General features: G+C 33.0%; 1 protein-coding gene across 1 annotated transcript in view; it reads right to left on the bottom strand.

The window, feature by feature from the left end:
* Positions 1–13,295, bottom strand: part of Septin7 (septin 7) — a 78,362-nt gene that overhangs the window by 19,265 nt on the left and 45,802 nt on the right. The window contains exons 5-9 of the mRNA XM_026387609.2: positions 10,742–10,859; positions 7,219–7,311; positions 6,248–6,344; positions 4,784–4,835; positions 878–1,003 (exon numbers count right to left, since the gene is read on the bottom strand). Of these exons, the coding sequence (XP_026243394.2) occupies positions 878–1,003; positions 4,784–4,835; positions 6,248–6,344; positions 7,219–7,311; positions 10,742–10,859 (486 nt within the window). The remainder of the gene's footprint in view (positions 1–877; positions 1,004–4,783; positions 4,836–6,247; positions 6,345–7,218; positions 7,312–10,741; positions 10,860–13,295) is intronic.

The following is a 13,295-nucleotide window of genomic DNA, read 5'->3' as shown; positions in this document are numbered from 1 at the left end:
TCCTGTCCAAATAAACTTGGTTCTTTCTTTCAAAATGCTGTGTTTAAAGCTTTTCCTTTTAGCAGAAGTTATTTACTCTCCTTAAAGAGAATATAGGAAGAGTCACTGCTTGTGCACAATTGAAGCCACAGGTGGGCGCCAATACCTGATTCCAGTTCCCACAGAGGCACACACTTCTCTGAGGACATTAATTTTTTTTTCTTTACTTCTTTCTTTTTTTTTTTTTTTGTACCAGGGATTAAACTCAGGGGCACTTACCCACTGAGACACATCTCAGCCTTTTTTTTTTTTAAGATATGTTTTTTAGAGTCTCGCTAAGGTGCTTAGGGCCTTGCTAAGTGGCAGAGGCTGGCTTTGAACTTGCACTGCTTTTGCCTCAGCCTCCCGAGCTGCTGAGATTATAGGTGTATGCCACCATACTTGGAGAGGACATTACATTTTGAATGCCATAATAAATATGAAGTAATGGCAAAAAAAAAAAGAATCTTTACCTTAAAAAATAAGTAAAATGAATTTAAGAGATCTTAAAGATAACTATTTTCTTTCCCCAAAAAACTTATTTGCTAAAAGATGTTTAATTTCTAACTGGAATTCTATTAAATGTGTGGTATATGGATTAATAAGATGATGGCAAATGACCAGAAGAGAATGCATGATTCTTTAAGGAGCAATATAATAAAAAAAATTCCTCCAACAATTAAAAACCAGTATATAAAACTACTAAAACAAAGCTTAACAACACAATTTTCTGATGTTGTTCACAGGGAACATTATCCAAATTTTCTGATGAGTAATAAGAAGGAATCTGATGAAAATAAAACAGTATGATTATTTACTATGTAATACCTTTTGTGGAGGAAAAAGTATATACACTTACTTTGTAAGCTGCCCTTTATTCTTATTGTTATCAACTCCATTGTAAGTCACAGCTGCCAGTTTTCTGCTTCTGTAGTTCTCATAGTGTACATTATTAGTAACATCTTTCAAGTCCTGCATGTGTGTTCTGTCATAAACAAATAGCAAGAGTTTGCTTTTACTAATGCAAGTTTTACCCAAACAAAAATTTCATACTTAAATAAAGCAAAAGATTATTCATAATGAAGATTTTTTTTATCTGTCTTTATTCATACTCAAAGCAGACCAAGGTAAAATACACCAACTTAAGCAACAGAAATTTAGATTCCAAATGAGATTTTAAGAGCCACAAATCCCTTAAAGCAATTTCTGAAGGATGAACTGTCTATAAGAGTATTGACCCTGATGGTACATATTTAATTTTACTAGAGAAGGGAAAGGAGATTAGCTCATAAAATCTAAACGAGATTGCTTTTCTTTAAGCAACTATTACCAGATTAATACACAGGGACACTTCAAGTTGGTTTCAAACAGGGGAATCAATTTAGAGTACATTTCTGTTTTTTTAAACTCTCCAATGATGATTTGGTTAAATAAATTTTTCTTCCATATTTGTTTCAGATATAAAATCAATACATAGAAGATAAACTATACAATTTATATGACAATTTCATCATTCTTTAGAATTCATTGAAGATACTCTGTAGCTGCTCTATGGATATCATTTACCAACAGTGTTCTCTCGAGGTATCATAGTACTCTATTATCCAATCTTCTCTTTTCTCATCACCCATTATTTTTTAATTTCTTGCATCTGCCATCTTCCATCCTTACCACTTATCACATCTCCCTTCTGGAAGACAAACCTAAAGATATGCTATATGAACTTCCTTATATCCAGAAAATATGTATGATTACTTTACCACGAAGTTTTGCAAAGTACTCTTAGAATGTAACATTTAACTACTGATTCATCTCCTTCTTTCTGACATTTCCATAGTTCTTTGATAGTTTACTAATCTCCTGTAATACTCTGTCCCTTGATAATTCATACTCTCTTGAGCCACACAGTTATATTTAAAGATCTGATCTACAATCAAGTCAGAGAGCTCTTAATTCCTAGCATATCTGGTAGGTGAAACTGATTGCTAATTTGTTACTGATCCTTAGAAGAGCTCTACTTTCTTCCCAGCCTAGAAGTAAAGGCACTCCAATCCTTTTTGGGACCATACATGTCATAGGTGATACTATCTTACCTCTTCTACTATGAAATCCATTTTGCCAGAAACATGTTATTTTTTTTGTACCCTGACTATAGATATATAGTAGCTTCAAAACAACTGACAACTAAAGAATGAAGCTAAAATATAACTAATGTTGATTTTGGGAATAAATTACTATTACTAGCTTCTATAAGAAGAGAATAAAAAAAATTGTGCCAACATAAAAATAATATTTTATAATTTTAATTATTATACATCACATGTCACTCTATTTATGAAAAATCTTCAAAGCGCCTGAAGAAAAGTATAGTGAAATACAAGATGTATAAAATAAAAACAAGGTAAACTTTTTGTTAACCTATTTTTGTTAGTGTCATCTAACATTTTAGGTAATGAAAGATCTTCCTTTGCAGTAAATCATTTATATGATTGCATAATTCTGACTTTATTGGGTGGGGGACAATACTGGGGATTAAATTTAGGGCCTTTCATGTGCTAGGCAGGTGTTCTATCAATGAACTACATCTATAGCTCTTAACTTTTGCCAGATATGAAAGCCTTTATTTCTATTTAATCATGCTTTACTTTATCCTTTTAAGTCTCAATCCATTCTCCATTCTTAAAATAATTTGATAATTAGCTATATAGTTCTCCCTAGTTTCAGGAATGTTTTTTCCATTTCCCATTACCGATCTCAAAGTGTTCTCTCTTTTTTTTTCCTTCTGTTATTTCTGTACCATCCCATTCCTACACCCTCAAAATATTTGCAACATTTTCTTCTTTCTCATTTTCCTTGATTTGCCTGCAGCAACCAGTTCTCTTAATTAACAAAATGACAATTCTTTGAGGTTGAATCTTTCTTAGAAGCAATCACTATTCCTATCTTTGGTCTGCAAGATTTCAAATACTTAAGATTTATAGACATCGGCAATATTAGTATTGTTATTTCTCAAGAATCTGTTAAATATTCACTAAGTATTTTTATTTTGAAGACATGAGCTACAAAATACACAATTTTCTATGGTAGCATATAAGCTCAAGATTTTTTTCATATTTTCATACATGCATACTGTCTTGCTGCTTTGTTGATTAAATGTTCCTATATACATGGTCAATTTGCTCTATAATACTTTTATACTAGAGAGTTCTCCTCACCAGCTGCCAGTCTGTAAACATTCAAAGTAGCTTCTGGACTGAAAGGTCTAGCTCAGTAGTAGAGCATTTGCTTGTTGGAAGGCCCTGGACAAAACAAAACTAAGTAGCTTCTGGCTCAGTAAAATTAGCCTTCCCTTGGTAAAGGAATATAGATAATGGTTGATTATATATTTTCAAAGTACACAAAAAATTTATAGAGTACCACTGTGTCAAGCACCACAGCAGATTTTAAAACCAGAGGAAATACAATGGCAATTAATATTTATTAAACAATTCCTACACACAGACTGCCACGAGAGATTGCATTATTACCTCTTTCAAAGTCATACCTTAAGAATGGAAGGGAAAGAGAACAGCTTGTAACAGAACCTGAAGTGTTGTGTTCTCAAAACCCTGAGGATACCCTCTCACAGTGTGAGACCTGGCAACCCCAAGGGTTTAATCAATCTTATAATCTACTTTCTATCAGAAACATCTGATTATGTTCTCCTTTGAAAAAATACCAATTATATGACAATTTCTTTGACTTCAAAATTTCTCGAGTTTACAATTTTTCCTTATGTATTTCTTGAGATAGTAATCACACTTTCTTAAAATTTCCTCTTCATTTGTAAGAGTGGGCTTTTTGTTATTCCATGATTTCCAATTATCACCCATGTGTATATTACTGCCTCTAAATAGCTTAAACGATTCCTGTACATTGGGAAAGTGGGAAGTCTTTATTTCTATTTAATTATAACTGGTGGTTGAAGAGAATATGATGTGAGAGCCTGGAAAAGTAAGATGAAAGGGAGGAGCACTGGAAAGAGGGATTAGGTAGAGAGAGGAAACCATGTGTCTCAACAACACTGTAGCTCATTCCGTTCCATTTTCTTGCTAATGTCTCTAGCACTATTAACATTTTCTTCTCTCTACTGCTGTTTTTTTTTTTCTTTTCTTTTTTGAGGAGGGTGGGGTGCGATCAAGGGATTGAACTCTGTGCATCATACATGCTAGGCCAGCACTCCAACCCTGAGCTATGTTCCCAACCACGCTGCTGCTGCTTTTCTAACTCAAGTCCCTGGGCCTCTAATCAAAATGACCTCAATATCCGAGGCTTTCCTTTTCTTTCAACAGGTAATGAAATGCACAAGTTAGGGCTGTTTTTTCACCAGATAGGAAGACTGGTTTTGTTCAGTGTTACAGTACAAAAACTGTTCCATCCCACCAGCTACTGAACTCTGCACCTTTTAACATACAAAGTCTAGCTTTTACAGTTTTCCTGTCTATTCCACTCTTTATCCTTTCAGTTCTAAACCTCAACATAATGCATGTTGATAGACTGATTTTCCTTTGTATCCCTAGTCATGCAACTTATTTTGTATTTTTGCTAAAACAAACCATAGAGAAAGAATCCAAGGTGTCTACATCAAGTACTTAATTCATTGCTAAGATGAAAATACCAATTTAAATTAGCCACATTTATAGAGGTAAAAAGTAAATCTGTACAACTCTAACTTTATTTAAGGAAACAAAACACTTATGCTATTTTCATCACTGTTTGTACTTACCTTATCAACATATTTCTTAGAATTGTAAAATCACAATGTTCACCATTTTCAACTATAAGAAAAAAAATAGACCACATATATTATTTCCACTAAACCAAGTCTTTCCAAAGGAAATCTCACAGGAACATGGGGGTAAAAACAATGAAAGAATATGTAGAACTGGTTAGATCAATTTTTCATTAAGGTAAAACTCTAATATAGCACTCAGTGGAATGACAAATAATTGCATTATAATATTACTTTACTATAGTTGAATCCTCAGTGATAGATAAGTAAACCTAATAAATGAGCTACATGGAAACATACAATTCTAAAAATTTGAAAGGAAAAATATGTTTTTTCTCATTGGTAAAGATATATTTATTCTGAAATGAAATATATTTTTAAAAATTAGTAGTCTGGATGAGGGGAGAGTCACTTCATAAACACTTTCTTCATAGGTAAACAGAATAAAAAGATGAGCCAAGAACTTAAGACTCTTTATTTTATTTTAAAAATAATAATAAATAAATGTATATATACATATTTATAAACAAATAAATGTGTGTGTGTGTGTGTGTGTGTGTGTGTGTATTAAGAACACCACTTGGAGGTAGGGGAGAGGCAGCAAACCAGAGATACAATTTCTCCAGTGTAGATTTCTAAGGGGTACATAAGCATAAGTTCTAAAGTCTCAGGCCAGCAACTAGAGGTTCACTGGGTCCAAAAGATAGCTAGGAACAAAGGACAGGGTCACTGGTGGGATATCTAGAATAGACAATAATCTGGAATGATATACTAAAATTCACAGAAAGTATTAGATCAAACCAATATAAGAAACATAAATTTGAGGACACACTTGTAATGCTAAGAGATATTCTAAGGTTTGCTGCTATAACATTTTATTGGCATTTAAAAGCTTTTATAAAAGTAGTAAAAAGGATCTCTTATAATAATTTGTAAAGATGTGATGGCAAAAAAAAAAGTGATTTCTGCTTTGAGAACTGAGTTTATAAATATTTTCAATGATTCTTGAGGATCCACAACCCATTTGAGACAAATGTGATGGGTTTTCTCTCCAAATTATTCTATTTCAGAGGGTTCAGCAGAACTCTTGGAAGCAATCTTTTGGCCCTGAGTATAGAAGTCCTGAATTATAAGAATGTTTTCAAACAAAAAAACAGAAATTGACCTAATGATGAGAAAAAAAAATGGGGTGGGGCATTGACAACTGACTTCTAAAGTATTACTACAATGTTAGAATTTAACACATACTTCCCTGTATGTATTAAAGGTTTGAAAATATAGAAAGTTTGAAAAACATAATGTACTTCTGAAGAAAACAAGACTAAAGGAAAATAAAATCAGAACTATTGTTGAAAATCTGGACTGTTTCAATGTAGTATGCATATTATACTAATTATAAATACAAAGTTTTATTGCATTTATGAGATCTTACAAGTCATTCACTGAAGAAAACCTTACCTTCAGCCACACCCCAAGGATACTGCCTTCCTCTGACCCTTTTGCCATTAACTTCAATGATAGTATTACTACCTACCACAGCAAGAGGTAAACGGTCCTATAAAATAAAGTATTCTTGTTCAAATACATCTCTGTAGTCCTCATAAATCTAAGAATAAAGTTATATTACTCAACAGATTAACAAGAAAATTGATAATAATTCAACATTTTTGTAGGCCATTAATAAATATTTATAAATTGAGATTATAGGATATTACCATCAAGGTAATCAGTGAATATAGTTATATCTTTTCTGAAAATTTAAAAATACTAAGGCAGATGCTATCAAATTATTTGCTAAAAGTCACTCCAAAAAACTGTCCCACACTGTGAGGGAAAAGAATAAAAAATATATTGATATTTAGGGGAGGAAAAAATGAAGCTTGTGATTAATTGTATCTGCCCTATCATAAACCAACACTAACAATACAACACTAGAAACAAGAAATATTTTATTTGCTAAACTCTAACTTCAAAATTTCATATCCAAGAAACTTGATTTGTGTTCACCCACATTAACTCGGAGTATAAAACTTTCAAAATTCTTGAGGCTTTCAAAAATACCTAAGTAGCTATTTTATAAAACCCCAGAAATTCTTCATTGTTCATTAATTCAAAGATAACTGGGTTATTTGCCTACATATGCCATTATTTGATATACCATTTTTAAGTCCAGGGTACCTAAAATCATTTAAGATATGAATGTGCTATTCACCTATTTTAATCAATGTCTTATTTACATGTAACAGCTAATCAACCAAATTAACTCCAAAGTTGAATAACATTAAACAATCTTGTTTTGTAAACCAACTCCTTAAAACATTGATATTTTTGGTCTTTTCTGTGGAAAAGGTTCCCAAATATTTTCACACACATGTACATGCATGTATATATATTTATGTACATATATAAAAATGTATGAATGAATCTACCTTTATCTTTTTAACCAGCTTATTTTCTTCTTCATCATCTGTTTCTGGAAATTCATATATTTTAATTTTATGTTCTTGAATTTCTTTCATTATCTAAAATGGAAGAAATAGTTAGCAAAAGAGCTCCATATATAATTAGTATATTGGCCCTATTTTTATTAAATTTCTTGGATTCTTACATGAGACCACATAGCTTCTGGTTCTTTACTGTTTTTCAATGATGTAAAACTGTAATTAAAAAAAAAAAAAAACACAGAACTAACAACAAAAAAACTATGCTAGTCTTTCTTTTTTCCTAGTACTGGGGACTGACAGAGGCACCTTACCACTGAGCCACATCCTCAGACCTTTTTAGTTTTTGAGTCAGGGTCTCACCAGTTGCTGAGGCTGGCCTTGATCTTGTGATTCTCCTGCTTCAGCCTCCCAAGTTCTATTTTTTAGACAACTATTACGTTGACAAATAAAACCCAAAATTCAAAAATGTTAAAGTTGGGGCTAGGGTTGTGCCTAAGTGGTAGAGCATTTGCCTAGCATGTGCAAAGCACTGGGTTCAATCCTCAGCACAACATAAAAATAAATAAATAAAGATACTGTATCCAACTACAACTAAAAATTTTTTTTTAAAAATGTTACAGTCATGGGCTGGAGCTGGGGCTCAATGGTAGAGTGCTTGCCTTCCACATGTGAGGCACTGGGTTCAATCCTCAGCACGACATAAAAATATCTACAACTAAAGAAATAATAAAATTTAATACAAGTTTTCAAAAATGTTAAAGTCATTTGGTTATAAAACCAAGAGTTCCAAAACTATAAAAACCAGAAAGGGATTTCACCAGTTGGTTTCTACCGTAATGGCTTTAGGTCATTTATTTACAATAACTGAGATTCTTATTCTAGATATAACTCACCAACTATCTTATTCAGCAGACTAAAACTCACCTAAAAATTTTATACTATGTGGCCAGAATGAGTGAAACTAAATATAACATTGGTCCCAAGAGAAAAATTATACTCTGATAGGTAAATATCCTTGCATGTACAGTCTATAACACAAATCAAAAAGCAACATATACAAGACTGGACATCCCACAGGATGAAAATATGCCCTAGAAATTAAGAAGCTCAAGAGTTAACAAGAATGAAAAGATCAAAGAAGACAACTTGACTCCAAATTCAAAATGGAATACAGTCATCCAAATAATTTTCAACTACTTACCCTATTTGAATTTGCAACAAACAAACAGATAATGTACCTAGAACTCATGTCCTTGCTTACATTTGGTGCTACTCTCAAGGAACATATTCTCAATAACACAGACAGTAAAACAAAGTAAGTTACATGGTTACTATAATAGATAGAAACAAAAAGAAGTAAAAATTGCCCCTGGGGGGTTGGAAAAACAGGACCACATTTCTTTCACAACTGGGACATGTCCTACATAGAGAAAAAGAGTAGAAAAAAATGATGAGATGACAAATAAATGACTAGCAGACAAAAAGAAGCCATAGTATCAAGCTCTAAGCGTAGTGGTTCTTGAGTACAGGTTGTATATTAAAATGAACTGAGAGAGCATTTTCAAAATAAATACTAAAGCCAGTAATAACTGGTCGGGATAAGCCCCAACAACTCATTTTGAAAAAGTTCTCTAGATGATTTTGATAGAGACTCCTGGATAGAAATCATTATTCTAAACATACCAAAAATAAATAAATAAATAAAATAAAAAAGAAGAAAAAGAAAAAAGAAAAACAACAACCACCACTAGGGTTAGAAGTATAACTCAGTGGGAAAGCATGTATGCGGTCTTGCTTTAATTACCAATTCCCAAAAGAAAAACAGGAAAAAAAGAAAAAGGGAACTGTGCAACTACTAGAATGTGACCAATTTGGAAGTAGAGATCATTACTTCTTTGTCTTTTTTATGTCTAAGTTCTCGGTACAAATCCCAATAGAGATATAATGCAAAATAAAGGGAGAAATGTCATGATTAGTATTTGAAATTTACACCACAGTATAAGACAAAAACAGGCATGATGGAAAACAAACAAAAAAACCATATTCCTGATGGAAATATGTCTAGTAAAAACAATATACAAAATATTCTCAAAATTTACATGAATTTAACACAACTTCAAAGCATATTTCAACAGGTTTTCTTTTTGTAAAAAGTTTCAAGGTAATCTAAAATTCATATTGAAAAGTGAAGAACGGTATTTTTTTATAAAGAGAACTATAACAACAGTAAGAGATAATAACTCAAAAATTTATTTTTTTAGATATAATACAAAGTTTCTGTGGTTTTAAAAAAATACAACACAGGTCTAAAACAGAAACTACAACTACTAGAATGGGAGAGAATTCCACAAATTGACCCTACATTTCATAAAATGTCATGTACAATAAATTAAGATAATGAGGAAAACGTGTCATTATTTAACTCAATATTAGTGATAAAACTGGGTATGAGTTTAGATAAAAGCTTAAACTATAGAACATATATATCTCTAATACATGGGGAAAACATGTATTCCATAAAATGCAATAAAAATTAAGATATAAAGAGCAAAAGAGAAAAAAGAAAATACACAGTAAAAATGAGAGAAAACTAGCAGAGCATGGTGGTGTACACCAATGGCTCAGGAAGTTGAGGCAAGAGGATAGCAAGTTCAAAGCCAGCCTCAGCAAGTTAGCAAAGCCCTAAGCAACTGTGTGAGACCCTGACTCAAAATAATTAAAAAGGTGGGGGTTGGTGGCTGAGGATGTGGCTCAGTGGTTAAATGCCTCTGGATTCGAGAGAGGATGGGGGAAAGGGAGAGATAAGTAAGAAGGTAGGGAGGGAGGGAGAGAGACAGAAAGGGGGGGAGGGGGAGGGGGGAGAGAGAAACGCATACAAGGCAAGGGAGGTGGGGAGAGGAAGAGAGAAAACTAAATATCCAAAATAAAAAGAATCTATAATACATACATACAGGCAATACTTAATATTATTCTTCAAAAAGTACAAAGGTTTTGAACAGGAAGTTCATGAAAGAAATTTTAAAGTGAACAAATCTGCTTTAAAAAATGTTCAGTCTTTCTGAAAATTAAAATTAAAAGCTGGTAAGATTAAGTGAAACAAATATACTCATTATAGAAATTTGGTTTGTTTTATTGGGAAAACATTATACAAAATGCAGAGGCAGGGTTAAAGGGCTATAAAAATAACCAGATACTTTCAATGAGTAATCCTAGCTGTGGCAATTCATTCTAAAATAATTCTATAAGGTGTGAGGAGGGGTGGTGATGGGAGTTATTTAAAATAATCTTATTTAAAAACTGACAAAGCATCAGGTTACTATGATAATGGATAAAAATTTGAGAAGAAAATTAAGGCAGAAGATTATTTTCAGGAGTTATTTTTAATACAATTTGACAATACTGTAAATCCGAACGAGAAATATATTGCAACAAATTATGTGAAAAATGGTAAAAACTGCAAATTACATGAATAATGGGAGAAACCCAGGAGTTAACTTATTTTGCTCACCTGTTTTTTAAATTGTTGGCATTCCTCCGGTGTGAGTGTGTCTGCTTTGGCAATAAGTGGGATGATATTCACTTTTTCATGCAAACGCTTCATAAACTCAATGTCCAATGGTTTAAGTCTGAAATACATAGTATTTAATATGACTGAACTGACCAATTTGGGGAAACAGATTCTTCACATTCCCAATGACCAGTAAATACAATTAACTGCTTGACTTACTTATCAGAAACACTCTCTGATGAGGTATTAGGCCAGCCAACAGTTAGGTAGAACAGGACTTCAATCAAGAAACACTGGAGTGACTAAGAAGGCTTTTTGATTCCTGCCCTTGAACACCCAGTTCATAGGGTTTTGGCCCTAATAAAGAATTAAAAAAACCAGAAAGGCTCCTAGTAGAATTTCTTAGAATGAGCTATTTATTAAATTTCACAATCTTCTCAGACAAGATACTTAAGAGAACCTTCAAAATTCCTTCTGTCCATTACAATCTGGCTGCTGCCATCACTTTGCCGTTGTATTTTTCAAGTCACAAATCTTTCCATAAGGATGCTTACCATCACAAATTGCCCATTGTGTATATCTGTCATCACCCCCTCATAAGCTCTTCTACGATCCTTTAAGGTATTTTATAGGATCCTCTGTGTAAGGCTGGTCCTTTAAAGAAGTACATTCCTTAGAATTCTCTACCTGGCCCTTTTAAAAAAATTCTATATTCTGTGTGATTATCATCATTCAATAGATTTTGATTATCCTCTACAGACCAATAACTCCCAAATCTTTTTACACAATCTAGATCTCACTTAAGACCAGATTTGTTTACCCAATGGTTAAACTGGGACATCTCATAGGCTCCTTCAAATCAAAAGCTTTATGTTATAGTTTAGATATGAGGTGTCCTCCAAAATCTCATGTATGAGACACAATGCAAGATGTTCAGAAATGAAATAATTAGATTATGAGAGTTGGATGTTGTGGGATGAGGTATCCCCCAAAAGTTCACATGTGAAAAAAATGAAAGAATGTTCAGGGGTGAAATAATTAGATTATAAGAGTCATGATCTAATCAATAGATTCATCATCCACTGATAGGGATTAAATAGACAATAACTGTTGGTAGGGTAGGTTGTGGTTGGAAGAAGTAAATCACTGGGAGCATGACCCTGGGGTTTATATTTTGTCCCTAGTAAGTGGAGATCTCTCTTTCCTTCCTGACTGTAACGTTCTGAGCTGCTTTATTCTACTCCACCCTTCTACCATGGTGTTCTGCCTCACCTTGGACCCAGAGCTATGGGGTTGGCTATCATGGACAGAAACTGTGAAACTGTGAACCAAAATAAACCTGTCCTCCTCTGCATTGTTTCTGTCAGATATACTCTTCACAGCAATGCAAAAACTGAAACAACCTGAGTCTCAGTATTTCCTCCTCTTGTATGCTTCCCAGCTCAGTGAATTTACCCAATTACTCAAGCCTGAAATCTAGAATTGCTCTCTCTTCTAACTCTCACTTTTGAAGATTCACCAAGATCTGCTACAGGGGAAAACATTCAAACAAATATGTATGCAAATATGTACCTACATACACCTCCATTTCCATTACTTTAGTTCAGGTCACCAAGACCTCTGGAAAGGAGAGCCACATGAGCCTTTTTGTTTCCCTATAAACCATCTACACTGCAGTCATCCAAATCTGATTTAAATCATTATTTGACTAAAAGCCTTACTGAAGGACACATTCCTTAGGTTGTGTGGCTTACAGGGCTAGTAAAGACAAAGATCCTCCATCTGGACTCATTTCTCAGCATTCTTGGCATATCTTTTGCCATCTCCCACTTCCAATGTGCCATCCTTTATTAATTTCTCACAATTTCTTGAAAAGTACCATAACTCAACTGTTGGACACAGGTTACCACCTTACCTGAAATATCCTTCAATTTCATCTTCCTCCTATTTGGTTTAATTCCTACTTTTCATTTTGAATCTGGCCAATTTCCTCTGGGAATCCTCTCTAATCTAGACTACACATTTTCTAAGTGGTAAACACTTAATGAACTGCATATTAATTCCTGAATATGTATTCATTTTGCCTATCTTTTAACTAAAAGATCTTCTCAAATGAAGGTTTTATCTCATTCATCTGTATCCTCAGCATTTAGCACAATGTTGGACACTTGTGAAGGTGCCCAAATATTTATGAACAAAAAAAGTAAATTACTATGATTTTCTCTATGTCATTTCGGAATTATAAGTGAAAACCAAAGAAAGTCCTTAAACCTACATCCTATTTAGGACTAAATATTACACCTACATCCTACTTAGGACTAAATATTAATGTTCCAAAGAAGTAAGTAAAGATAATAAATATTTTTGCATAGCAATACCATTCTAAAGTAATATTCTTTAATTTTTATAAAGCAATAAGAGAAACTGGAATAAAGGACTGTTATTCTATTGACTAATATTGGCTTAATAATTATATTGATACTATTTTTAAATTAATAAATAGTTGAAATTGGGAAGATTGGAGTCCAGGAGTAATACGATACTCCTTTATACT

This window comes from Urocitellus parryii, chromosome 3 (genome assembly GCF_045843805.1).
Source record: "Urocitellus parryii isolate mUroPar1 chromosome 3, mUroPar1.hap1, whole genome shotgun sequence".
Taxonomy (NCBI): domain Eukaryota; kingdom Metazoa; phylum Chordata; class Mammalia; order Rodentia; family Sciuridae; genus Urocitellus; species Urocitellus parryii.
This window is presented reverse-complemented; position numbering and strand designations above follow the sequence as displayed.